The sequence below is a fragment of the Barbus barbus genome (genome assembly GCF_936440315.1).
Source record: "Barbus barbus genome assembly, chromosome: 15".
NCBI lineage: Eukaryota > Metazoa > Chordata > Actinopteri > Cypriniformes > Cyprinidae > Barbus > Barbus barbus.
In genome coordinates this window covers 565,001-592,263 of record NC_136743.1, presented here as the reverse complement: position 1 = coordinate 592,263, position 27,263 = coordinate 565,001, and the positions used below count along the sequence as shown (strand labels likewise).

Sequence of the window (27,263 nt, the reverse complement as noted above, 5' to 3'; positions counted from 1 at the left end):
ACGGCCAAGCCTTTCAAATTCATAGTAATGCATTCTCCATTTTGGATTGCAAAAAGAAAGTGTCTAGTGTCGTAGTGCAATGTGGCAAATGTGGAAGCAAGGGGTGTATGTTTGTTAATTATAATGGCCGAGATCTAGATCTGCGTCACTGTTGCTATAGAGTTCTTGTTCTTTACGCAATGAGGACATTAGTTTCCCAGCACCAGCACCATGTTGGTGGAAAAAGAGTTACTGACATCCAAAAAAACTGATCTGAAAAAAAAAAGTTTGTACAACAGTCAGTTTTCCAACAGGTGGCGCTGTACCATTTCAAACATGATCCAAACTATTCTGTACAAGAACGATAACTATAACATTATATTAGCGTCCACACCAACACACTATAACGTTCTGTTTACTCTAAGCACACACTGCAGTTTCTCGTCTTTCGCTATTCTGACTAGATTGGAGCCAACAGTAATGTCGGACACAAAGGCGTTTTTACCACTATTGCAATGTTTGAACCAGACCGTTTGATATATACTGAGTATTTATAAGTTTTTAACCCAAATGACCCAGAGTACGTCACAGCAGCGTCCATCTGCTATTTTAATAAACGAAACCGTTAGCCAATCATATCAGTGGGTGTTTACTTGAGTCTTGAATGCGCCCCGCACACAAAAAGAAGACTTCTGCAGAGAGGCTCAAAAGCAGGATAGAAAATAGCCTATTATTTCTAAATTGTTTCTTTGACGTAAAATCACATTATAAGAGAACCTCAGAGAACATTATAAAATAATTTTAAAAATGCAGTTCATGACCCCTTTAAATGCTCAAGGTCTTTAAAGTCCGATTGGCTGATGTTTTTAACAAACCGTCTTTTGGCGTTAAAATAGTACTGTCAGGATTTACTAAAGACACGCAGTGAAGAATTAGCGCTGAAAAGGCGTGGACAGTTATTTTTGCACTTCGCCTTATTGAATATGCATTTGTAGGAGTATCCCTTTCAGACGCAAAATTTATGGGAGGAGAGTATTAAAATGAATCTCGCAGTGCGTTTTACTAACATTTGCGCTCATCAAATTACTGGCATTTGTGCCATTATTTAATGCCCCCCAAAAAAAGCATGTCTTAAACTATTTTGCGCTTGAAATATCTGCAGTTTGTTGCTAGGAGGAGGCAGAAGGGAGAGGATATTTTTTCCACACGTAATTTATTTGGAATGCAAGAACACCACGAAAATATTGTTTGCCAAGCCATGTTATTTTTAACTTGCTTAAGGAAATAAAAGATGACTTTGAACCCTCAACTAGGAGTCAGATTCAGGCCTCTGGTTCTTTTCAACGTAGCCTACTATGGCTTCTTTATTTCTTTATTTGCGACTGCTCTAATTTGCTCTGCGCTTGGTATATTGCATTGGTCGATATGTGAATGAGATGTTGTGTCTGTGTTCTTTTATTTGCGCGTTGTTAGTAAATCACCCGCAGAAATTTCCACGGCCATCGGCGCTCTTTTGGAATTGTGCTCTCGCGCTAATATGCCCTGTTTAGTAAAACTGACCCTTATTCTTCTAGTTCTGGTGAGGTGCGGCTTACGGTCACGACACACTCTTGACTCCCTCTTTGAGTCCTCAGGATAGAGAAGAGCCGATCGTCCAGTGTGGACGCCAGTTTGTCTGAGGGACTGATGTCAGTGAGAGTGTGACGCATGTAGTCTGAGTCCTGATCCGGATCAGTGGGATCTGGCGTGAGTGTGTTTGTATGTGAATGCAAATGAGAAATAAATGTAGCCATTGGTCCACTACGGTCCATCTGTGAATGTTTATGTGAATCTGCCGGATGAGCATTTGTTCCCAAGTCCTCCAGTATCCCACAGTCCCTGGCACTGTTGTCCTGCGTTTGAGACGAAAAGAAATGCCGGCTTGTGTTGTTGCTGCTGTTGTTTGCGTTTTCCTCCAGGTCTGGACCAGAACTTCTTGTTTCTGAGGGCGGATCATCACCCTCCAGCTCTGGACCGGATTTTTCCGGCTCAAGTGATTCTGTACTTGCTGCTCCCTCGCTGGCTTCCTCGTCCGCAGCACTAGCGATGCGAGGCAAGGTACTGTGATAGCGTGTGTCTAAGGGGTAGTTGGCGCTGTCGCCTCGGCGGAGTGGATAGCAGCGCTGTCGCTCTAAAGATGGCGAGTATCTAGCGGCACCCGGGTCACTGTACTGCTTGCTGCGCTGCCACTGCTTTCTGAGATGGATTCTGGAGCGATGCCGGTGACGCAACGAGGGCGAACCCTGCTGGTCAAACTGGGGGTCATGGCGTAGGAATTCATTAAACAGTGCCTCTGTCTTCTCATCAATGCTGTAGTCTCTGCGGCGGAAGCGCGGCCTGGGTTTGGTCGTGGGTTGAGGTTGAGTCTCTGCCTCCAAACTTACGCTGCTCTCCGATGCCTCGTCTTCCAGCTCTTCCTTAAACAACCGTGCCTCAAAACTCTCACAAACCGTGCCTTTACGGCCAGAATTGGTGAAAAAGCGGCGACGTTCTGATGCTGTTTTTCCGGAGCTACTTCCAAACAATCTGAACTCCTCCGGAGCCTTGTAAGGAGCCTCGATTGAGGTGTATCCGCTGTCCATCTGCAGAAGCTTCCGGTTGTTTGTCTCTCCGTCGCTGCCTCTCTCCGAGTCCACACTGTCCCGTCCATTTCTCCTCTGCTCTGCTTCCCTGACCAAGTCATCATATGGAAGCTCGCTGTCTCCGTCTATATCATCATCGATGTCTTGCGACTGGTAGCTGGGGACGCCTGCTCTAGTTGCTCCCGCTGAGCAAACGCTGTCTGCATCACTGCGAGTGGAGTCCCTGTCGTTGCTGCTCAGGTCGGAGGAGGCATACTGCTCCAGCGATGCTCTCAGGCTCCAGATGTCGCGGTACAGGCTGGGCTGCTCTAGACTCTCCTGACGGCTTACCGGTCCATACTCTTCACCGCCGCCTCCCGACGCTTCTGCCAACATCTCCTGTCCATTCTCTTCACCATCCTCCACTTCCAGAGGTCCATGGGTTGAGTGGAATTTTGGAGTCGTGTCTTTCACTGCATCTGTGTTGACTCTGAGCTCCATTACGGCTTCTACCTCTAACCTGAATGGTAAACAAGACTGTTATGTTAAGGTAAAATGCTTTTATATTCTAGGAGAGATAACAGGACAAACCAATTAAAGGGATAGTCATTAATTACCTACCCTTATGTCGTTCCAAACCCGCAAGACCTTCGTTCATCTTCGGAACACAAACTAAGATATTTTTGATGAAATCCGAGAGCTTTCTGATCCTCCATAGACAGCAAGGGTACTACCACGGTCAAGGCACAGAAGCGTAGTAAGGACATCAGTAAAATAGTCCATGTGACATCAGTGGACATCAGCGTTTCTGTGTCTGGGAACATTTCAGTTACGTTACTGTCTATGGAGGGTTAGAAAGCTCTCGGATTTCATCAAAAATATCTTAGTTTGTGTTCCGAAGATGGTCTTACGGGTTTGGAACAACATGAGGGTGAGTAATTAATGACAGAATTTGCATTTTTGGGTGAACTATCCCTTTAATTCTGATTCTTCTGCAAACATTCTAGATTGTAACTGAAAAAATTTAAGAATATAGCAATGAGCCATGATTTTAATTTGCCCCAGATTTGTGTCCATGCAGTTACTAAAAAAATTGATGCATCAAGGCTTCTTTAGGAATTGGACTGTGAATCCTGAAATTGAATGGTAAGGTGCATGAAGTTCCCTTAATTCAGAGATGTTCGATCCTGATCCTGGAGGGCTACTGTCCTGCACAGATTATCCTTAACCTTAATTAAACACACCTGAAGCAATTAGTCAACATTTTCAGGAGTACAAGAAATGTTCATGAAAGTGTGTATGGCCAGGTTGGAGCTTGGGTACAGCCAGGTCTTGGGTACCCCCCACTACTGCACATTTTGGATGTCTCCCTCATCTAACACGCCTGCTTCAACTCACCAGACATTGGCCCTCCAGATAGTGAACCTCCAAGAGCAGGACTGGACTGAATTAGGGGTGTCCAATCCTGCTCCTGGAGGTCCACTATCCTGCAGAGTTTGGCTCAAATTCTAATTAAAAACAAATGAACCAGCTAATCAGAATCTTTAGAATCAATAGAAACATTCAGCAAGGTGTATTTGGGCATACTGGAGTTAAACTCTATAGGTCAGAGGGGCCCAATCCAGTTCCTGGAAATCTACCTACCTGCAGACTTCATTTCCAACCATGGTCCAACACACCTATCAGTAATTATCAAGTCATTGGTTCTCTAAGAGCGGGATTGGACAGTCCTAATTCCGGGGAGTCCAATCCTGCTCCTGGAGGACCACTATCCTGCAGAGTTTGGCTCACATCCTGTTGAAACACACCTGAACCTGCTAGTGCAGGGGCCTCCAACCCTACTCCTCAAGCGCTACCCTCCTGCAAAGTTTGGCTCCAATCCCAATCAAACACAACTGAACAAGCTAATCAAGGTGTGCAGGGTTACTTGAAAATTACTGACAGGTGTATTCGAGTAGGTTGGAACTGAAGTCTGCAGGACGGTAGCTCTCAAGGAGCAGAGTTGGAGACTCCTGGGCTAGTGTGTTTGAGCAGATGGGAACCGAACTTCTTAGCAGTGATTCCCAACACTGCACATGGAGGACATGGAGTAACTACGAGTGAGCTGATAACCTGAATCAAGTGATTGATTTAAAGAGACATGCAAAATGTGCAGTGTTGGGGGGCTCCAGGAACATGCTTTATAGCAGGGGTCTCCAAATTCGGTCCTGGGGGGACGGTGTCCTGCAGAGTTCCAACCCTAATTAAACACACCTGAACCAGCCAATCAAGGTCTTACTATGCATGCTAGAAACTTCTAGGCAGGTGTGTTGAGGCAAGTTAGACTTCTGGACAGAGTTTGGAGACCCTTGCTTTATAGGATACTGGCCCTTCAGGAGCAAGATTGGACTCCCCTGCTCTAATTTTAGGATATTTTGACAAGAGGTGACATAGCTGTACCTGCTGAGGGCAGGAGGAGCTCCTGCAGTGGCGTCCAAAGAACTGGCCGAGAGGCGTCTTGGCGGCTCCTTCTGAGGCTGCGCGGTGGGTTTTTGCAACAAGAAGTCGCTGACTCCACCCTGCAAAGTTTCTTCTCCATGATCCAGAGTCTCACTGGCCGCCCGCTGCCTCTGAAATGCACGTTTCCGTGGGGAACCTAAGAGAATACAAGAAAAACGGAGGAATAAAAATATGTACGAATGATCCTCATTGAGTAACACAATCACTGACTGAAACACAAGCCCTGTTCCAAAACCTTCTAAGGCAGAATCGTAACTTCGGTGAAACCTTAGTGACTGATTTGAGACTCTCTTCATAAGCAGTAGTGATGGGTCGTTCTTGAACGATTCGTTCATTTTGAACGAATCTTCAATGTGACTCAGGAAGGAGTCGTCGTCTCAGGGAGTGATTTGTTCAGTTGCGCATGCGCAACATCCTATAAGTTCTGTACTGGAATTAGTTCATCTTTGAGTCATTATGGGGCTGTCACGTGATGAACAAACGACTCAAACCCAAAGATTCGAGAGATTAACTAATTGATTCTCTTTCCGGCTCAGACTGCATAGGTTGAGCTTATGGGGCTGTCAGTCTGTCACGTATTGAACAAACGACTCAAACCCGAAGACTTGTCAGATAAGAGGTGAGGTGAGCTAATCATAGACTAAAGACCCAGGTAAAACAATGAACTAATCTTTTCTGTTTCTTATAGCATTATAGTTTTGTCTTGTTTGTATCAATGTTTGCGTAAGTAGTAGTGCTGTCAAATGATAAATCGCATCCAAAATAAGTTTTTGTTTGAATAATGTATGCGTGTTCTGTATATATAAATACACACACAGTATATATTTTGAAAATATTTACATGTTTACATGTCTATATGTATATTATTAATAAATATTTAACATGCATGTGTGTGCATTTATACATATACATAATAAATATACACAGTACACATGCGTATATTATGTAAACAAACTTTTATTTTGGATGTGATTAATCATGATTAATCTTTTGACAGCACTAGTGAGTAGTAGATGTGTTAGGGAAGGAACATTTTAGCTAGAAATGACTCAAAAAAAAAAAAAAAAAAAAACCCCGTTAATTTTGCTGAACGTGACTGAAAGATCCGAGTCGGTAAAATGATCTGAACTTTTCATCATTAATAGGCAGCATTGCGACAGTGTTAATTTAGTATTATTTCTGTACTACTATAGCCTTTATTAATATTTTAATTGGCTTTTATTTTTAGTTTATTTAATTTGTTTTTACAGAGCTCCTCACAGTGTGTTCTTCACATCAGCAGGTTTTGGAGCGGAGCTACAGAGAAGCAAAGAGGCTTGGAAGGAGGCGCCGGCTCTATATAATGACAGCATGTAATGCAATCTATTGCTCATTAGCAGGAAATGAGCATCCAGTACTGACTGACCTTTCACATCAGGTGAAGAATAATGCGATTATTTTATAATTCGTTTATCAGGAAGCAGCTTTTGTCCTGCGCTCCTGCTTGAAATCTCTGAGCCAATCAGATCTCACACCAGTCACATGACCGGATCATTGATCCGGTATTGTTTCCTCTTCTCCAGACTCAATCAGGGCTGAATAAGATCTCCGAGTGTAAAACATTAAGGAGACTGCAAGACGTCTGGCTTTGGATTGTTTTACAGAATGTGCTTTCTGAATCATATTGCAGCTCATATCATGAGGAATTATTATTGCTCATTGAACTTTGAAGCATCTTTTAGAAGATAAAACATCCTCTCCAGTCCAACAAGAGCATTTAATTGAACTGAACTGCAGAAACGATTTGATATGAACTTCACATATGGATAGTTTGTTAATTAATTAATGAATTAAGTAATGAATGTAAGTGTTCGAGGTCATCCTCACGTCTCGTGTCGAGACTCGCCGCTCTCTGGATGGTGTCCAGTCTCCATTTCTTGACGCTGAAGAAAGGACCCGCTCCCTCCAGGCTGGCGTGGCGTCGGAGTTTGGACAGGAAGTGGAACATGGTGCCCTGAGCTGGACAGGAAGTGGAATCTCTGTCCATCAGCATGCTTCTGTTCATCACCTCGATCTGGAGAGGAACATCAGGAGGGAAGAGATCATGAAAGCGTCCAGCAGGTCACAGGTAACGCCGGTCAAGCTCAGGAAAACATCCGGCTCATATTAAAACCCAAAGTCAAATATATTTAAAGCACTAAACTCTCTCTCAAATTCTGTCCAGATGCAGTGTATAAATTAAATTCAACTAACAAACACTGATATGCACACAATTGTACTGTAGTTTACAGTCATGCAAATAATGTCACAATGCAAAACATCTTACTGGTGTTTAATAGTTTTTTATTTCTTCATGCAAAATTGAAATAAAGCTTAAAAATAACACATCTGAAACATTAAATGAAATAAGTTTAAGTTAAAAACAAACAAAAACAACACGGCTAAAAAAAACATCTCTTGCATCTTTATTTGATCCTCTAACTCTACCACACTCTATTCTATTTCTATTCTATAGAAAACTTGCCCCTTTTAGACTTGCACTCTATTCATTTACTAACTACATGTTTTTCTTTTAAAAAACTAACACTAGCTTCTCTATTATTTTTTGTATTCTAACTGTTTTTCTTTTTGTTTATTATACAGCAAAAAAAAGGCCACTAACACTAGTTTGCTATCTCTATTTTCTATTCTATCTGTTTTCTTTTTATTTATTATATAATTTAAAAAAAACCTTGCTAAGTGTACCGTGTTTGGCTAACTGAGACTTATCACAGCACATGCATATCATTGCTCTTTTGTTTTGATTGCTTCCAAGTCGCTTTGGATAGAAGCGTCTGCTAAATTACTAAATGTAAATGTAAGTTGAAGCACTAAAATCACTAACTGGAAAAAATTTAAAACTAAAACTGAAATAAAAAAAATATTTTGTTTAAAAATTAACCCTAAATTTTTTTTTTTTTAATGCAAAAAAATAAAATAGAAAACTGAAAATATGCAAATAGAAATGATTATTAATAGTATATAAATGATACTGAAATAAAGCTTCACTAGCAACATTATCAAAAACGGGACGATTGACTTATTCTGCCTGTATTTACTGCCCTGTGTTTATGAACCATGTATTTTAATGATGATTTGAGACTCTCTACATAAGCAGTAGTGATGGGTTGTTCTTGAACGATTCGTTCGTTTTGAACAAATCTTCAATGTGACTCAGGAAGGAGTCGTCGTCTCAGGGAGTGATTTGTTCAGTTGCGCATGCGCAACATCCTATAAGTTCTGTACTGGAATTAGTTCATCTTTGAGTCGTTATGGGGCTGTCACGTGATGAACAAACGACTCAAACCCAAAGATTCGAGAGATTAACCAATCAATTCTCTTTCCGGCTCAGACTGCATAGGTTGAGCTTATGGGGCTGTCAGTCTGTCACGTATTGAACAAACGACTCAAACCCGAAGACTTGTCAGATAAGAGGTGAGGTGAGCTAATCATAGACTAAAGACCCAGGTAAAACAATGAACTAATCTTTTCTGTTTCTTATAGCATTATAGTTTTGTCTTGTTTGTATCAATGTTTGCGTAAGTAGTAGTGCTGTCAAATGATAAATCGCATCCAAAATAAGTTTTTGTTTGAATAATGTATGCGTGTTCTGTATATATAAATACACACACAGTATATATTTTGAAAATATTTACATGTATGTATATTTATATTATTAATAAATATATAAAAATTAAATATTTTCCTTAAATACATGCATGTGTGCGCATTTATATATACATAATACACATGCGTATATAATGTAAACAAAAACTAAAGCACTGATGATGGTATTGACTCACGGTGTGTGACCGGGCCGGTTTGGTGCTGGTGTTCAGTGTGTTTCCGGGCAGAGCGCAGCTGGGGCTTTGATTGCTCCACAATCCTGCAGCCTTTTGCACGGGTCCCTCCACGGGCTGAAAACACACACACACACACACACACACACACGAGCTGACTACACAAGGTGCATTTTAAGGCATCATACATTCCAAGCTGTAGCCAGTATAATGATGCTGCTTTCTAGGCCCCATTCGTTTTCAGTATTACATGCATCCTTTATTGGAGAACTGAATCCCAAAACTGCATTGTGACATCACTGAAAAATCTATGGAATATCAAAACCTTCAGTCTAACTAAAAATGCACTATTTTACTCAAAAATTATAGTTCTTAAGAGTAAACCGGTGTTAATTTAGCAGCTTATGAGGTTCCTCCTTCAGTCTGGCACAGGGTTATTAACTAAAACCATAAAAAAGGCTGTTTGTTACTTGAAATAAACATTAACCAAATTAAAATAAAATGTAAAAAAAAAAAAATTAAGTCTGTAGTTTTACTTGATAACTATAACTAAATAAATAAACATATAAATATAAAAATATTTACATATAAAATATAAAAAAAATGAAATGACAAAAGTACACAACAAAAATATTACTAAAAAAAACTTACATTTGAAAACAGAATATATCAAAATAATATTTTTAGCAAATAAACAAAATAAAAATATACCACTTTTTTGTCAATTTTTTTTATTCTGATTGGTTGACGTTCTAATGGGTTGATTACTTATTATGACAATCATATTTTATTATCTATCAGGAGTGAGTCAGTGAGAGTTAGGATGAACTTACATGAGAAAATTAATCACATTAAGCCCAAATGATAATTCATCTATATGGAATCCAAAAGTGCTGCTGTAATCTGCTGAAAAGCTCTTTATTCAGTCACATCTACTGAACAGAAAGTCTGTTTTGTGTGTCTGCGGATCATCAAGCCCAGTAAGAGATTTAGTTCACTGCAGTAATGTTGCTTCACAAAAGCCTGTACTGCAAATGGGTCACTAGTGTATTTTTAATGTTTTCTGCAGTGCATTCGACAGAAATAAACAAACTGCTGATGCTCCTCACGCTGGAGGTGATGGTTGAGAGGTATTAAAGCAGTGTCACCTGGAATATGGAGAGGGACGGGTGTTTTGAGGGCTGTTCAGGGAGCATCACGCTGTTCTCCGGTGAATCGCACTCCATGATGGTGAGGATCTTCAGCGCCGGTGGCTGCATGTGCAGGTGTGTCAGACGAGCTTTCTTCAGGTGATGGAAGTCGCCCTCCGTCAGCGTGTACCTGAGAGAAACTGATGTTTAAATCTCATAATCGAACAAAACCGACTGACATTTAAATCTCATAATCTAACAAAACCGATTAACTGATGTTTAAATCTCATAATCGAGCAAAACCGACTGACATTTAAATCTCATAATCGAACAAAACCGATTAACTGATGTTTAAATCTCATAATCGAACAAAACCGACTGACATTTAAATCTCATAATCGAACAAAACCGATTAACTGATGTTTAAATCTCATAATCGAACAAAACCGACTAACTGTTTAAATCTCATAATCGAGCAAAACCGACTGACATTTAAATCTCATAATCGAACAAAACCGATTAACTGATGTTTAAATCTCATAATCGAACAAAACCGACTGACATTTAAATCTCATAATCGAACAAAACCGATTAACTGACATTTAAATCTCATAATCGAACAAAACCGATTAACTGATGTTTAAATCTCATAATCGAACAAAACCGATTAACTGATGTTTAAATCTCATAATCGAGCAAAACCGATTAACTGATATTTAAATCTCATAATCGAACAAAACCGATTAACTGATGTTTAAATCTCACAATCGAACAAAACCGACTAACTGATGTTTAAATCTCATAATCGAACAAAACCGATTAACTGATATTTAAATCTCATAATCGAGCAAAACCGATTAACTGATGTTTAAATCTCATAATCGAACAAAACCGATTAACTGATGTTTAAATCTCATAATCGAACAAAACCGATTAACTGATGTTTAAATCTCATAATCGAACAAAACCGATTAACTGATGTTTAAATCTCATAATCGAACAAAACCGATTAACTGATGTTTAAATCTCATAATCGAACAAAACCGATTAACTGATGTTTAAATCTCGTAATCGAACTAAACTAACCAACATTTAAATATATTAATTGAACAAAACCAATCGACATTTAAATATATTAATCAAACAAAACTGACATTTAAATCTCTTAAAGGTGGGGTAAGCGATTTCTGGTTGCCAATGTTGATATTTGAAATCACCAAAACAAACACGCCTCTACCCCAAAAGGGTCTCGCTCCACACATACATAGCCTACACAACCCAGGCAACGATTAGTTCTGTGAAACAAAGCAAAACCAATGTTACACCGTGTCTACACCGGACGCGAGCGGTGCGACAAATTACTGTAGAAGTCATTATAATCAGTGATGCTGTCTACACTGTATGCTGCGCGGCATGACAAATCCCCAACAGTAAACTGTAAACTTCTATTTTTGACGTGCTGACACAAGTTTCTAATGATTTTCAACGGTCGCTTTATCGTGTCCAGTGTAGGCAGACTTTAGTTGTTGTGGCGCGCTGCATCCGGTGTAGACACGGTGTTACTAACCTATCGAGAAAAACCAAAGCAACCTCGGCATCCGATCGCAGGCCTTCCGCTCCTTGAGTTCTCTCCAGCGCTGGAAAGCTGATCCGATATTTACACGGGTCCTACTTCTTGCCTTATCGTTCCACAGACGTTTTCCTCTTTTGTTTTTTTTGTTTTTTATCCACCATCTCTATCTTTCTGTCACTCGGCTCGGCTGTTCACTGAACGCTCTCTCTTCCACATCATGAGTAGACACGCCCCTTACTGCTGATTGGCTACAAGTTTGTTTTGGTACTCGCCCCTGACTCAGTTTTCTAAAGCGTTTTTTAAAAATTACATACCCCACCTTTAAACGAACAAAACAAACTAACATTTAAATCTCGTATTCAAACAAAACCGAACAATGTTTCAATCTGTTAATTCAAACAAAACAGACTGACATTTAAATGTTAGTCGAATAAAACCGAAGTAAAACATGAACTTGATTCTCAACAGGCTGTCGTTCTTGAGTCTCTGCTGCTCTAGACCTTTTAACCTTCATATGTGTGTGTCTGACCTTCGACCTTTCTCCTGGTCTTTGGCGCTCTGCTCGTAGATGGCGGCCTCGTTAAAAGACACCCGTCTTCCGGTGACCGACGCAGACAGGAAGTGATCCGCGTCCGTATCTCCATGACAGCTGGAAGTGGACAGTGATTCGCCGCTCTCGAGTCTGATGGTGACGTCTGAAGTAGAGAGAAACGACAGTACTGCACGCTTGTTTCTAATCAGAAGCGCTCATATATCATATATACACACAGCCATGCTCTATATTTCTCAACATCGTCACTTAAATGACTGATTCAATGACTTTTACCTGTGACAACCATTTATATTTTCACTAATAACTTTGAGAATCATTTACTCCCGCTTAGAACAAAACTGGCCAACATTTCAAAATCTCTTAATGAAACAAAACCGACTGACATTTAAATCTCTAACTGAACAAAACCAAATAACATTTAAACCTCTTAATTAAACAAAATCAACCTAAGTTTAAATCTCTTAATCAAACAAAATGACCAACATTTAAATCTTTAATCGAACAAAACCGACCAAAGTTTAAACCTCTAATCAAACAAAACAAACTGATGTTTAAAAGGAGGGGGGGGGGGCTGATTCAATTACAAACTAAACAAGTGAGTGGATGATCCTCGAACACTTTGGAACGCAGTTAAAGGGTTTATAAGGAATAACTCAATTTCATATGCCTCTTTCCTTCAGACAAACCGACACAAAAAGATAGTTGAACTGGAATCACAGCTCCAGAATCTGACTAGAGATAATCAGCGCTGTTTCTCAGACAATACACTCAGTAAAATCATGGCGGTTAGGTCTGAACTCAACTCATTACTGAGATACAGGGCAGAATTCCTGATCCAAAGATCCAGGCAGAATCATTATTTCAAGGGAGTAGACCAAGCCACCTTTTTAGTCCTAAGATTACGCAACAATGAAAAGTTTGATATTTCAGCAGTGAAATCCCAAAAGACCCAAAAGACATTAATATTGCCTTTCACTCTTTTTACTCTAACCTCTATACTTCTTCTGCTGATGGTGACCCTGACTCTTTTGCATCTTTTCTGTCCAACCTTGATTTACCTAGGCTGTCAGATTCGGATTCAGAATACCTGGCTGAACCGATCTCTCTTCAGGAGCTGGAGTCAGTAATTCGATTATGAACAAGGGGAAATCCCCAGGAATAGATGGCATTCCAATTGAATTGTATAATACTTTTTAGTTGGATTTAGGCCCCCTCATGTTAGATATGATAAATATTTCAGTTACTCAAGGCTCATTTCACCCATCTATTAATATAGCTGTTATTTCTCTCTTGAATAAAAAAATTATAAAGATCCGACTTCCTGTTCTAGTTACTGGACACTTTCTTTGATAGGGACTGATGTTAAATTTTATGCTAAAGTACTATCTCGTCATCTAGAGAAATTTATGTATAGGCTAGTTCATCATGACATCAAATCTTCCGTTTATGTCTAAAATTTTAGAAAAAGTTGTCTGCGCTCAATTGTGTTCCTACTTGCAAAAAAATGATCTCTATGAAGAATTTCAGTCAGGTTTCAGGCCTCACCATAGTACAGAAACAGCACTTGTTTAAATTACAAATGACTTCTTGCTTCAGATCAAGGCTGCACCTCATTGCTAGTATTACGTGATCTTAGTGCTGCGTTCGACACTATAGACCATGATATACTCATAGATTGATTACAAAACTATACTGGTATTCAAGGGCAGGCTTTAAGATGGTTTAGATCCTACCTGTCCGATCGCTACCACTTTGTTCATTTAAATGGGGAGTCATCTCAATTATCACCAGTTCAATTCAATTCAATTCTAGTTTATTTGTATAGCGCTTTTTACGATACAAATCGTTGCAAAGCAGCTCTACAGAAATTTAAATTTACACAATATGTTTATATATTGCAGAACCTTAATATATTTAACTTATGGCAAAATTTGGTAATTCTGTATGTTGTCTGAGCGTTGGCATCCTCTGAGGTCCTCTGAGGGGTTGGCATCATCTTTTCTCAGGTGTTCGGTCATCTCAGATCATTTAAGGGTTGGATCCAGACTGAAGCTTCTGTCATTCCTAGTTACCACGGGATGTTAATCAACAGAGAAACAAATAGAGACATAATTAGCGGAGCTGCTGTTCCATCTAAGCAAAACTTATTTGTTCAACCCAAGCTAAAGAATAATAATAATGTACATTTGATCAGATATAACTGCAGTACAAGATTATAAGATGCATTATGTGAATGCTTGGCTAAAGAGATGTGTCTTTAATCTAGATTTAAACAGAGAGAGTGTATCTGAACCCCGAATGTTATCAGGAAGGATATTCCAGAGTTTGGGAGACAAATGTGAAAAAGCTCTACCTCCTTTAGTGGACTTTGCTATCCTAGGTACTACCAAAAGTCCAGAGTTTTGCGACTTGCAATGTTTCTAAGATGGAAGAATGCTGTTTTTGTAACATGGGAAATATGATTTTCAAAGGACAAGTTGCTGTCTAATATAACACCCAGATTTTTGACTTTAGAGGACGTAACAGTGCATCCGTCTAGTTGTAAATTGTAATCCAAGAGATTCTGTGTCCTGTTTTTTGGTCCAATAAGTAATATCTCTGTCTTATCTGAATTTAATAGGAGGAAATTATTGGTCATCCAATCTTTTACATTTTTTACACAATCTATTAGCTTAGATAGTTTGTAAGTTTCATCTGGTCTTGTTGAGATATATAGTTGAGTATTATCAGCATAACAATGAAAACCAATCCCGTATTTTCTAATAATATTACCAAGGGGCAACATGTATATTGAAAATAGCAGAGGACCTAGGACAGATCCTTGTGGTACTCCATACTTTACTTTACAAGATACAGATCCAAAATGCAGCGGCTAGAGTTCTTACCAGGTCAAGAAAATATGATCATATTACCCCAATTTTACAGTCTCTGCATTGGCTCCCTATTCAGTTCATCATTTACAAAATATTATTACTTGCCTATAAGGCCCTAAATGGTTTAGCTCCTGCGTATCTAACTTGTCTTCTACCACGCTACAATCCAACCTGCTCCCTAAGGTCGCAAAACTCTGGACTTTTGGTAGTACCTAGGATAGCAAAGTCCACTAAAGGAGGTAGAGCTTTTTCACATTTGTCTCCCAAACTCTGGAATAGCCTTCCTGATAACGTTCAGGGTTCAGACACACTCTCTCTGTTTAAATCTAGATTAAAGACACATCTCTTTAGCCAAGCATTCACATAATGCATCTTATAATCTTGTACTGCAGTTATATCTGATCAAATGTACATTATTATTATTCTTTAGCTTGGGTTGAACAAATAAGTTTTGCTTAGATGGAACAGCAGCTACGCTAATTATGTCTCTATTTGTTTCTCTGTTGATTAACATCCCGTGGTAACTAGGAATGACAGAAGCTTCAGTCTGGATCCAACCCTTAAATGATCTGAGATGACCGAACACCTGAGAAAAGATGATGCCAACCCCTCAGAGGACCTCAGAGGATGCCAACGCTCAGACAACATACAGAATTACCACATTTTGCCATAAGTTAAATATATTAAGGTTCTGCAATATATAAACATATTGTGGAAACTTAATTTCCTGTAGAGCTGCTTTGCAACAATTTGTATCGTAAAAAGCGCTACACAAATAAACTTGAACATGACCAAACAGTATTCATTAAGTTTCGCTCAGCTTCAGATAACTTACACAGGTTATATCATATTATTAATTCAAAGAACAGTTTGTCCTCTGCTTGCACAGTATCATCTCTAGATGCGATGAATGATTTTGACCAGCTAGAATGGAACTATTTATGAGCGGTTCTACAGCGTCTGGGATCGAGTTTCTTAAATATGATAAAAGTTCTGTATGTTAATCCAGCAGGCACTGTTCTCACAGGTGCTGTTCACTCGAACCCATTCCTTACACATCGAGGTACTCGTCAGGGTTGCCCGCTGTCGTCTCTGTTATTTGCCCTATCCTTGGAACCCTTAGCTCAAGCAGTCCGACAATCTGAAACTATTTCTCCCATAAATATACGGAATACTCATCATCATATTTCTTTGTTTGCTGATGATATCTTATTGTTTTTGGAGAAGCCGTCACATTCTATTCCTCGTGTTGAATTTACTTGTGGATGACTCTGTTTAAAATTAATTGGAGTAAGTCATGTTTTCTTCCCCTCAATTCTAAAATTGATTCCATGTCCCTTTCTATATCTATTCCATTGGTTCAATACTTTAAGTACTTGGGGATAGATGTTTTTCCTTCCCTGCAGGAAATCTTCTCAAAAAAGCATAATGGTATTCTAGACAAAGATTTGGAAAATTGGTCTTGTCTTCCTACTTCTTTTCAGGCCTGTATATCGGTGATTAAAATGAATGTTCTCCCACGTATTCATTTATTTTCTTCCATGATTCCTCTCGCTCCACCGGTTGGCTGCTGGAACAAACTAGATGCGTGTGTTTCACGGTATATATGGGATGGGAAACGTCCTCATATTAAACTGACTACCTTACAACGATGTAGATTACATGGTGGTCTTTATTTCCCTAATTTTAGACTGTATGCTCAAGCCTTTTCCTGCCGCCCTTTATCAGTTTGGTTTGATCCTGACGCTTCTGTGTCTTGGAGACCAATTAAGGAATCTATCGTTTATCCGTATAAATTGAAGCATCTTTTTTTTTCGGTAGTTCTGCTTAGGCAGTGTAAATCTCAGTTTGGTCCCATTGTAACCCATCTCCTCTCCACATGGAGGGATGTTGAAAGACGTTCACAACTAGCTACACAATGGCTTAGACATTCGCCTATTTTCCACAATAATAACCTTCTGTTATTTCATTCATAATTTCATTGTCCGCAATGGACTCATAATAAAGTAAACACTCTGGGAGATATCTATGATGATAGTGGTTTAAATTCCTTCCAGAATCTTAAAACTCAATATAATCTGCCAGGCACCTCCTTCTTTATGTATTTGCGCATTAGATCGTATGGGGTGCCCTGGAGCTCTCTGCCTGTTCACTCTTTACACAAACTAATCCTTCCTTCTGAGGAATCTCCCTCCTCTGCTTCAGTCATCTATCTCTTTCTTCTTGAGCATTCATACAAACCTTCATCGATCACTACTGTTTGGGCTAAGGATCTTAATGAGGATGTGCATGTTTTATTTTCCGATCAGGTGTGGGGTATGTTTAAATTGTCTTCTAAAAACCCTAATCACCAAATGATTCATTGGAAATTGCTGCATAGGGTTTACTTGACTCCAATGAAACGCTTTTATATGAATCTGTTGTCTTCTCCTAAGTGTAATCTCTGTTCTCAAGGAGTTTTAGGCACGTTTTTGTATTTTTTTTTGGGAGTGCCCCTCTCTCTCACCTTTTTGGACTCAGCTCTCACAGGACCTGTCATATTTGTTGGGTACTACTGAGATATGTTTGACTCCACGCCATTTTTTCATGAATGACTTTTGGGACTTCACCTTGTCCGTCCAACAAAGATCTTTACTGTTAGCTGCTCTCACAGCAGCAAAACGATAGCTGGTCAACCGTTGGAATCCTCCTCACACAATGGACAGATGAACCTGGACGGTGTATTTGTTGGACATCATCTCGATGGAGAAACTCTCGTCTTCTCGTATACATGGATATAACGTGAAAACTGTAAGTTCATGGCATTCAGCTTTTAATGTTGTGTCTTCTTTTCTACAGTCTTTGTAGAAGTTATTTTGTTATTTATCTATTGATATTAATTAATATATTTTTTTATTTTATTTTATTTATATATTTTGAGAGGGGGGGGGGGTTCTGGATTTGTACAGCTGCTGTTTGGTTTTGTACTGCTGTTCCACAGAGTGAAGTTAAATAAACAGTTGTTAACACGAGAAACTAAACAAGTGAGACCATCTGAATGGACCGTTGAATCACTGGCTCACTCTATTCGTTCAAAATCAGATTCATTCAAGGAACAAAACACAGTGTTGCACTGTTGTATGAAACTAATAGCACATTAAACTAATAGCACATTGGCTAATGTCAGCTTTCCTATCCACACATACATTATATCAGGGGAATGTCTTTAAAGTCTAATCAAGGAAATATCAAAAGTTGCGCTTGAACCATTTTGCTCGAAAAATTACAAACTTGCTTCGGCTTGTGGGCAGCTTGTTACAGTACAGAGTTCTAATTGGCCAATCGCCGTTATTTAGTTCGTTTATTATCATAAGCAGAATTTTATCATTTAATTTGCAATTTTGCATAATAAGTTTTACATAATTCACTAAATTAATAATCAAAAGGGGATGGTAAAGAGAGGATGCTTTTTGACTTTTTTTTCGACCAGGGGGTTGCCATCCTCCCCTCAATTCGAGCTCTGTCTATACATAAACACAATCTAAAACAGACTATACAACCCTTGGCCTGACTGTGCTGCTGTGTTTGTGTGGTGTTCACAGGTACCTTGCATCGGCTGACTCTCCTCCACATATGTGGTGTTGGTTTTCTCCAGGTCATCACTGGCTCTGAACACCAAACAAACACAAACAACATCAGCATGATGAGACACATTGATGCATTTAGTTTGTAAAAACACACACACAACCACCCACCCACCCTATATCTGACCCTGCAGCACAAAAGCAGTCATCAGTAGCACAGGTATATTCGTAGCAATAGCCAACAATACACTGTATGGATCAAAATTATACATTTCTCTTTTGTCAAAAATCATTAGGATATTAGTTTTTTTCAAATGTTTACACACATTTTCAAAACTTTGCCTCTTTTTTTCAAAACTTTACACACAAATCCAAGAACTGCAGACACAAAATGCAAAATCTCTTGCAAAATGAAGCACTGCATTCTAAATATCACAAACACATCTCAAAAGAAAACATTTGCAAACACCAAAATATTAATTCCTGTTAGATTTGTGTGTGTTACATAGAGAATTGTGTTAGTAATATGCATTGCTAAGAACTTCATTTGAACAACTTTAAAGGAGATTTTCTCAATATTTAGATTTTTTTGCTCCCTCAGATTCCAGATTTTCTAATAGTTGTATCTCAGACAAATATTGTCCTATCATAACAAACCATACATCAATGGAGAGATTATTTATTCAGCTTTCATATGATGTATACATCTCAATTTAAAAATAATTGACCCTTATGACTGGTTTTGTGCTCCATATGTTGTGATGAACAGGTTTGTCTGCTCCAGTGTTTGCAGTGAACAAGTCTTAATGATTCTGTTCCAGCAGGTCGAGAGCGAGTGGTTTCTGAATGAATGAAGGCTGTTTGCGGAGGTCTGGAGGAGTGAATGTTCCTCACCTGGAGTAGCGTCGCTCTCCTCGACAGCAGCGGTGGCAGAAGACCAGCAGGATGGACAGGAGGACCAGCGTCCCGCCGGCGAACACACAAAGCAGCACCAGCAGCAGAACGTAGTTCTCCTGAGAGCCAGACGCCAGCGGCACGTCCTGCACACACACACACACACACTCTGAGATCTCTGTGCTTCAAAATCATGTGCATTTCCTCCAGTGACTCCATCAGAGACATGAGGATCCAGAACAGACTATCATGCCGTGAACTCCATCTACAGCCTTCCTGTAGCTCAAATCACAGCGCTTGCAACGCAAAGGTCACGGGTTTGATCCCCAGAGAAAGTAAGGATTGACAAAAAATGTATACTTGAATGCAATGAAAAAGGCTTTGAATAAAAGCACCTGCCAAATGCATGAATGTAAATCTAAACCATAATGTGTCCATAACCACAGATACTGTACTTTTTTAGATTTACATTAAACATTAAATTCAGAACCACAGAAGCAAAAGACACATTAAACGCTGAATGCATCCAATATTTCGAAAATTTCTAAATTATTTTCAGATTTTTTGTTTCATAATTTAGATGTTTTGAAACATTGACACTGTCATTGATCTGAATTGAATCAACACTGAACTGAATTGATCTGAAATGACACTGTTTTCAGAAAAATTTAATTGGTTTCATGATTAATTTATTTTCCTAATTATTACTCCGTACAAACCAACCATAATTATGCCAATAATGCTGAAAACTGATTAAAGGGAAGTGGTGTGTGGCCAAGTATGGTGACCCATACTCTGAATGTGTGCTCTGCATTTAACCCATCCAAGTGTACACTCAGTAGTGAACATACACTCGGAGCAGTGGGCAGCTAACGCTGCGGCGCCCACTAGAAATGATCATTCATTCATGTTTAAACCTGTTGTTTGATGTTGTTTAAACCTGTTCATTGGAACAAGAACTAAGGTATTTTGAGAAATATCTCAGTATTTTTTGTGCATATAATGAAATTCAATGGGGTTCGATGTTGTTTGGTTCCTTCAGAATATATTTTTTGTGTTTATATAATAGTCACACAGGTTTGAACAACACAGTAAATGATGATCGACTGATCATTTCTGGGTGAACACTGTCTTTAATGTTTATGTATTTATTTATATAGCACATTTCATATACAGTGGCAATTCAAAATACTTAACAGAAAATGTATTTTAAAATAAAGTTACACAGGAAGTCCATTTTAAAAAGAGACATGTTTAAACGAAGAGACAATATTTAATGTGTGCGGTCCGTCTCTCTCTCGAGTCTCTCAGCAGCGCTGCATAATACAATTAACTCTGAGAGAGATGAGTGATTAATTAGTGCTGATTGTAAGAATCAAAACTCGGAGGAATCTTCACTTCAGTTTCTGCGTCTCTGAATGAGAAACGAGGACATGAGTGCTAAAATTAGAGACGGGGTAAAGCCTTGAGCCACGACGCGTTTACTGCAGCTCCGAGTGTGTGTGTGTTTGAGTTAGAGCTTTTAAGTGTGTGTGTTTCTTTCTTTCTCTTTCTCTCTAAGTGTGTGTGGTTGAGTGAGAGTGTGTTTAAGTGTGTGTGTGTTTCTTTCTCTTTCTCTCTAAGTGTGTGTGTGTGTTTGAGTTAGAGCTTTTAAGTGTGTGTGTGTGTCTTTGTTTGTTTCTGTCTCTTTCTCTCTAAGTGTGTGTCTGTCTGAGAGTGTGTGTGTGTGTGTGTGTCTTTGAATAAGTGTGTGTGTGAAGAGGAAAAACATTAACTGCATGTGCTTATGGAGATTTTCCATCCGTGCTCCATGTAAACTAATTAGTGTGCAGCACTGAGATGCAAACAGGCGTCCTGTGAGGGGTTTCCCTCTGTCGAGTGACCATCTGTGTCTCCATGGCAACAGCCTCCCTGCGGCTCCTCCTTCACCTGAGGAGCTTCCTCACCTACAGCAGGTGAAACAGCACTGACCTCAGATCAGCCAGATATACACTAATAATGAAGATGTTTCTGAAAGAAGTCTCTTCTGCTCACCAGTGCTGCATTTATTTGATGATAAATACAGTAAAGATGTGAAATATTAATATAATGTAAAACAGCTGTTTTCTATGTGAATATCAATCAATCAACATTTATTTGTACAGCCCTTTACAACACTCAAGGTGAACCAAAGTGCTTCCAATGAAAAGAGAGCAATAAAACAAAAATATAAAACCAGCAACAAAAATTACATAAAATACACAAAAATGTCACAACATTGCTAGATATTAAAAGCCAGTCTAAATAAATGAGTTTTAAGCTTAGCTTTAAAAGGACCCAGGTCAGTAATGGTGATCGGGGGAAGCTTATTCCAGAGTCTGGACAGAGCTACAGAAAAAGCCCGATCACCCCAGTGTTTGTACCGTGACCTCAGTACTTCCAGCTAAAGTTGATTTGTTGACCTAAGAACCCTGTTTGGCTGACGAAAAGCCAGCATCTCCGTTACATACAGTGGAGCAAGGCCATTGAGAGCTTTAAAAACAAACAATACCATTTTAAAATCAACTCTAAAAGAAACTGGAAGCCAGTGGAGTGAATAAAGAATTGGGGTGATGCGCTCGCGTTTACGTGTATTAGTTAGAAGACGGGCCGCGGCATTCTGCACCAGCTGAAGGCGATTGAGGGACGACTGAGACACCAACATAAAGTGCATTACAGTAATCTAATCTTGAACTGATAAAAGCATGAATAGCTTTCTCAAGGTCAGAGCGATTCAAACTAAATATATGTTAAACTATAATTGATTTCTGTGATCAAAGCTGAATTTACAGCATCATTTAAAATTTTTGTAAATATAACTGTAATACTTCAAAATATCACTGTTTTTACTGTTTTTTAATCATATACAGGTGCATCTCAATGAATTAGAATGTCGTGAAGTTCATTTCTTGTAAGTTATTTCAAAAAGTGAAACTCATATATTTTAATTCATTAAAGTAAAACATTTCAAAAGTTTTTGTTTTAATTTTGATGATTAGAGCTTACAGCTCATGAAAGTCAAAAATCAGTATCTCAAAATATTAGAATATTTACATTTGAGTTTCAATTAATGACCATCTCTACAGTATAAATTCAGGGTATCTCTTGTTCTTTGAAACCACAATAATGGAGAAGACTGCTGACTTGGCAATGATCCAGAAGATGAACATTGACGCCCTCCACAAAGAGGGTAAGTCACAGAGGGTCATTACTGAAAGCTGTGGCTGTTTACAGAGTGCTGTATCAAAGCATATTAAATGCAAAGTTGACTGGAAGGAAGAATTTGGGTAGGAAAAGGTGCACAAGCAACAGGGATGACCGCAAGCTTGAGAATACTGTCAAGCAAAGCTGATTCAAACACTTGTGAGAGCTTCACAAGGAGTGGACTGAAGCTGGAGTCAGTGCATCAAGAGTCTCCACGCTCAGACGTCTTCAGGAAAAGAGCTACCAAGCCACTTCTGAACCAGAGACAACATCAGAAGAGTCTTACCTGGGCTGTGGAGAAAAAGAACTGGACTGTTGCTCAGTGCTCCAAAGTCCTCTTTTCAGATGAAAGTACATTTTGCATTTCATTTGGGAATCAAGGTCCCAGAGTCTGGAGGAAGAGTGGAGAGACACAGAATCCATGTTGCTTGAAGTCCAGTGTGAAGTTTCCACAGTCAGTGTTGATTTGGGCTGCATGTCATCTGCTGGTGTTGGTCCACTGTGTTTTCTGAAGTCCACAGTCAACGCAGCCATCTACCAGGAGATTTTAGAGCACTTCATGCTTCCATCCGCTGACAAGCTTTATGGAGATGCTGATTTCATTTTCCAGCAGGACTTGGCACCTGCCCACACTGCCAAAGCTACCAAAAGCTGGTTCAGTGACCATGGTGTTACTGTGCTTGATTGGCCAGCAAACTCGCCTGACCTGAACCCCATAGAGAATCTATTGGTATTGTCAAGAGGAAGATGAGAGACACCAGACCCAACAATGCAGATGACCTGAAGGCCGCTATCAAAGCATCCTGGGCTTCCATTACACCTCAGCAGTGCCACAAACTGATCACCTCCATGCCACGCCGCACTGAGGCAGTAATTAAAGAAAAAGGAGCCTCTACCAAGTATTGAGTGCATATACAATAAATGAACATACTTTCCAGAAGGCCAACAATTCACTAAAAATGTTTTTTTAATTGGTCTTATGAAGTATTCTAATTTGTTGAGAGTAAATTGGTGGGTTTTTGTTAAATGTGAGCCTAAATCATCACAATTAAAAGAACCAAAGACTTAAACTACTTCAGTCTGTGTGCACTGAATTTATTTAATACACGAGTTTCACAATTTGAGTTGAATTACTGAAATAAATGAACTTTTCCACCACATTCTAATTTATTGAGGTGCACCTGTATCTTTCACTCTCAGAGAATCAGAGTTAGAGCTGTACTGACTCTCAGAATGATTTTTAAATACTGATTCATTTCTGTGTCTTTCACAGGTTTTGCTGACGGTGGGATGCCGTGATTTTTGAACACACCCAATAACACAAGCTGGTCATGTTTTTCTCGTCCATACAGAATGGACTTGGAAAGAAACAGGTTTTCTCTCACTGAGTTTCCAGAAGAAACAGAAGACACTTGGTCTGCAGGAAAACTGCAAAAACAGCGGCTTCATCATCAGAGTAACCCATTCATTTCTATGAGACAAATCAACACATTTCCAATAATCCATTTGCTTATTTTTGGGGGGGAAATCTGATTCTTTTAACTTCTTGTATATTTTATTTTATTTTTTGTTTTACTTGAAGTGAGAAAAAAATCATCAGAAAAATTGTAAAAAGTAATATTAAAAGTCTTCTGGAAATTTCTCATGATGCTCCAGTAAGAGGTAAGAGAGGTGTGTGTGTGTGTGTGTGTGTGTGAGAGTGTGAGTGTGAGTGTGAGTGTATAGTGTGAGAGAGTGAGTTTGTGTGAGTGTATAGTGTGAGAGAGTGAGTGTGTGTGTGTGTGTGTGTTTGTGTGTGTGTGTGTGTGTGTGTGTGTGTGTGTGTGTGTGTGTGTGTGTGTGTGTGTGTGTGTGTGTGTGTGTGTGTGAGTATAGTGTGTGTGAGTGTGTGTGTCTGTGTGTGTGTGTGTGTGTGTGTGTGTGTGTGTGTGTGTGAGTGAGTGAGTGTGTATAGTGTGAGTATAGTGTGAGTGAGTGTGTGTGAGTGAGTGTGTGAGTGTGTATAGTGTGAGTGAGTGTGTGTGTTGTACTCACAGTGGTGAGGCGCGTCTGTAACGGAGACTCATCACTCATGGTCTGAAAGCGTGTGTGAGACGCCTGTGAGAAACACAGAAAATGACAGGCAGTCAGACGGACAGACGCTCGTTCATCATCAGGACCCCAGAGCGCTGACTCTGCAACATCAGCAGATTCACTGCAGAACGACGGTCCGTCTGAATCAGAACACACACACATTACACACATAATGCACACACACACACACACACACACACATTACACACATAATGCACACACACACACACACACACACATTACACACATAATGCACACACACACACACACACACACAGACACACACATTACACACATAATGCACACACACACACACACACAGACACACACATTACACACATAATGCACACACACACACACACACACACACACACATACATTACACACATAATGCACACACACACACACACACACACACACACAGACACACACATTAGACACATAATGCACACACACACACACACACAGACACACACATTACACACATAATGCACACACACACACACACACACACATTACACACATAATGCACACACACACACACACACACACAGACACACACATTAGACACATAATGCACACACACACACACACACACATTACACACATAATGCACACACACACACACACACACACAGACACACACATTAGACACATAATGCACACACACACACACACACACACACACATGCAGCAATTCATATGACTGAACACAAACACATTCCTTCCAGACAGTGTCATTGATATAATATTATAGTTTTTCTTAATACTTTTAGATTTTTTTAAATACTTTTTTTTTCTTTTTCTTTTTTTTAGAGTTTTAAAGATCTAGTTTTGTGTTTTTGTGATTTTTTGGGGGGGGGTTTTGTCTATGAGAGTGACTTTTTTGTTTTGTCTATGTCTATATGGTTTTTATACATTTTTAGTTTTAATTTATTTAATTTGAGTTATTTTAGTACTTCAGCTTACACAAAAAAAATTGAAATCCCGCCTTGGCAACTATATACTATTTTAGTTTTTGTTAATATTTTGAATAATTAATGGATTAATTAATTTATTTGTATTTTCTTTTAAAATTGTAGTTATTTTTATTCAATTTTATTATTATGCTCTATTAAATTAAATATGTTACTAGCGTTTTTAAATATGTCCTTTTTTGTATCAAGTTAAGTTTTTAGATTTAGTTTTAGTTTGTTATTTTAGTAAATCAACTAAATGAAAATCATAAATGTTGCCTTTGCAGCTAGCTGAAATAAAATATTTAATTTAATATTGAAATAATTTTATTTCACTTCATGTTTATTTTAAGTAATGAAAATTGTATTGTATGGCTTTAGTTTTATTTAATTTTTTTATATCCTAGTTTAAAGCACAGATCAATATCTGAATGCAAATCATAAAATACAACCATATATAATGTTTGGTCATTTGACTAGTTGTGTGTTTGATCTGTGTATTTATGCATTTACACATTTTACACTTCAGTCGGTAGCACTTTATTTTACAGTCCTGCTCTGCATGAATATGAACTTGTTACAGTAATTACAATAACTGGGTTATAAGCAGGTACTAACTGTGGACCTAACCTAACCATGTAGTTCCCTGATATAATCCAGGACTTTCTTAGGTAAGTAGACAGACTGTAAAATAACGCACAACCCTTCGGTCTATATGAGATGTTACTACTGTTACAGTTCAGTTTATGCAGGTCGTGCAAATGTTAATGAATGTTGTGTTTGATTACTCTTGTATGACACAGGTGGTCATGTGACGCATGTCCTGCGGCGAAACAGGCCGAGACGCACTGGACTGAGACACACACACACACACACGTCCAGTGAACTAGAAGCCATAAACAGTCCGGCTGTGCTTGACTCAGCATTCATTACAGCTGTTTACGTCTCTGACCGCACACACACTGACCATTAACCAGCGACTCTGTGCTTCCTGTGCATGTGTGATGCTGGGAAACTGAGCGGCTCACAGCACTGAGTATTCATGAGGAACACACACACACACAGGAGAGCCAGAGATGTCATCTGGGGCATTATGGGATTGATGGAGGATGCTGTGATGCTGATAACTGCAGAAAGTAGGACACAAGCGCTGCAGCTACACAGAATACAGCAAATCAGAGCAGGACGCCTTCAAACACAACAGATCTCTTTTCTTACACTTTTACATTTACAACTTATATAGATATATATATATATGCAGTATATATAGAGTCAACCCAACATTTATTCAGACACCTTCAACATTTCTCACATTATATCACAGTTTATTGCTATAGTTGAGAAAATGGTAATAAAATATGAGAAGAGCTCAGAGTTAAACTGCATCAGAACAAACTGATCTTGATGATGTCAGATAACTTTGATAGAAAGGTATGTAATGAATTTGGTTGAATAGCTGTCAGATGTTAAATTTAAGAACACAATTAGCTAAAACCAATTTAGCTCGACCAATCACCAAGCAGTGCTTCA

The 27,263-nt window shown here is 39.0% G+C and overlaps 1 protein-coding gene across 1 annotated transcript in view; it reads right to left on the bottom strand.

The window, feature by feature from the left end:
- Nucleotides 1–1,541: 1,541 nt before the first annotated feature.
- Nucleotides 1,542–27,263, bottom strand: part of cbarpa (CACN subunit beta associated regulatory protein a) — a gene marked incomplete at both ends in the record, with an annotated part of 35,759 nt that continues 10,037 nt past the window's right edge. The window contains 8 exons of the mRNA XM_079434721.1: nt 1,542–3,099; nt 5,019–5,214; nt 6,945–7,131; nt 10,045–10,216; nt 12,129–12,294; nt 18,611–18,672; nt 19,483–19,628; nt 24,739–24,917. Coding sequence (XP_079290847.1) covers nt 1,542–3,099; nt 5,019–5,214; nt 6,945–7,131; nt 10,045–10,216; nt 12,129–12,294; nt 18,611–18,672; nt 19,483–19,628; nt 24,739–24,917 — 2,666 coding nt within the window. The remainder of the gene's footprint in view (nt 3,100–5,018; nt 5,215–6,944; nt 7,132–10,044; nt 10,217–12,128; nt 12,295–18,610; nt 18,673–19,482; nt 19,629–24,738; nt 24,918–27,263) is intronic.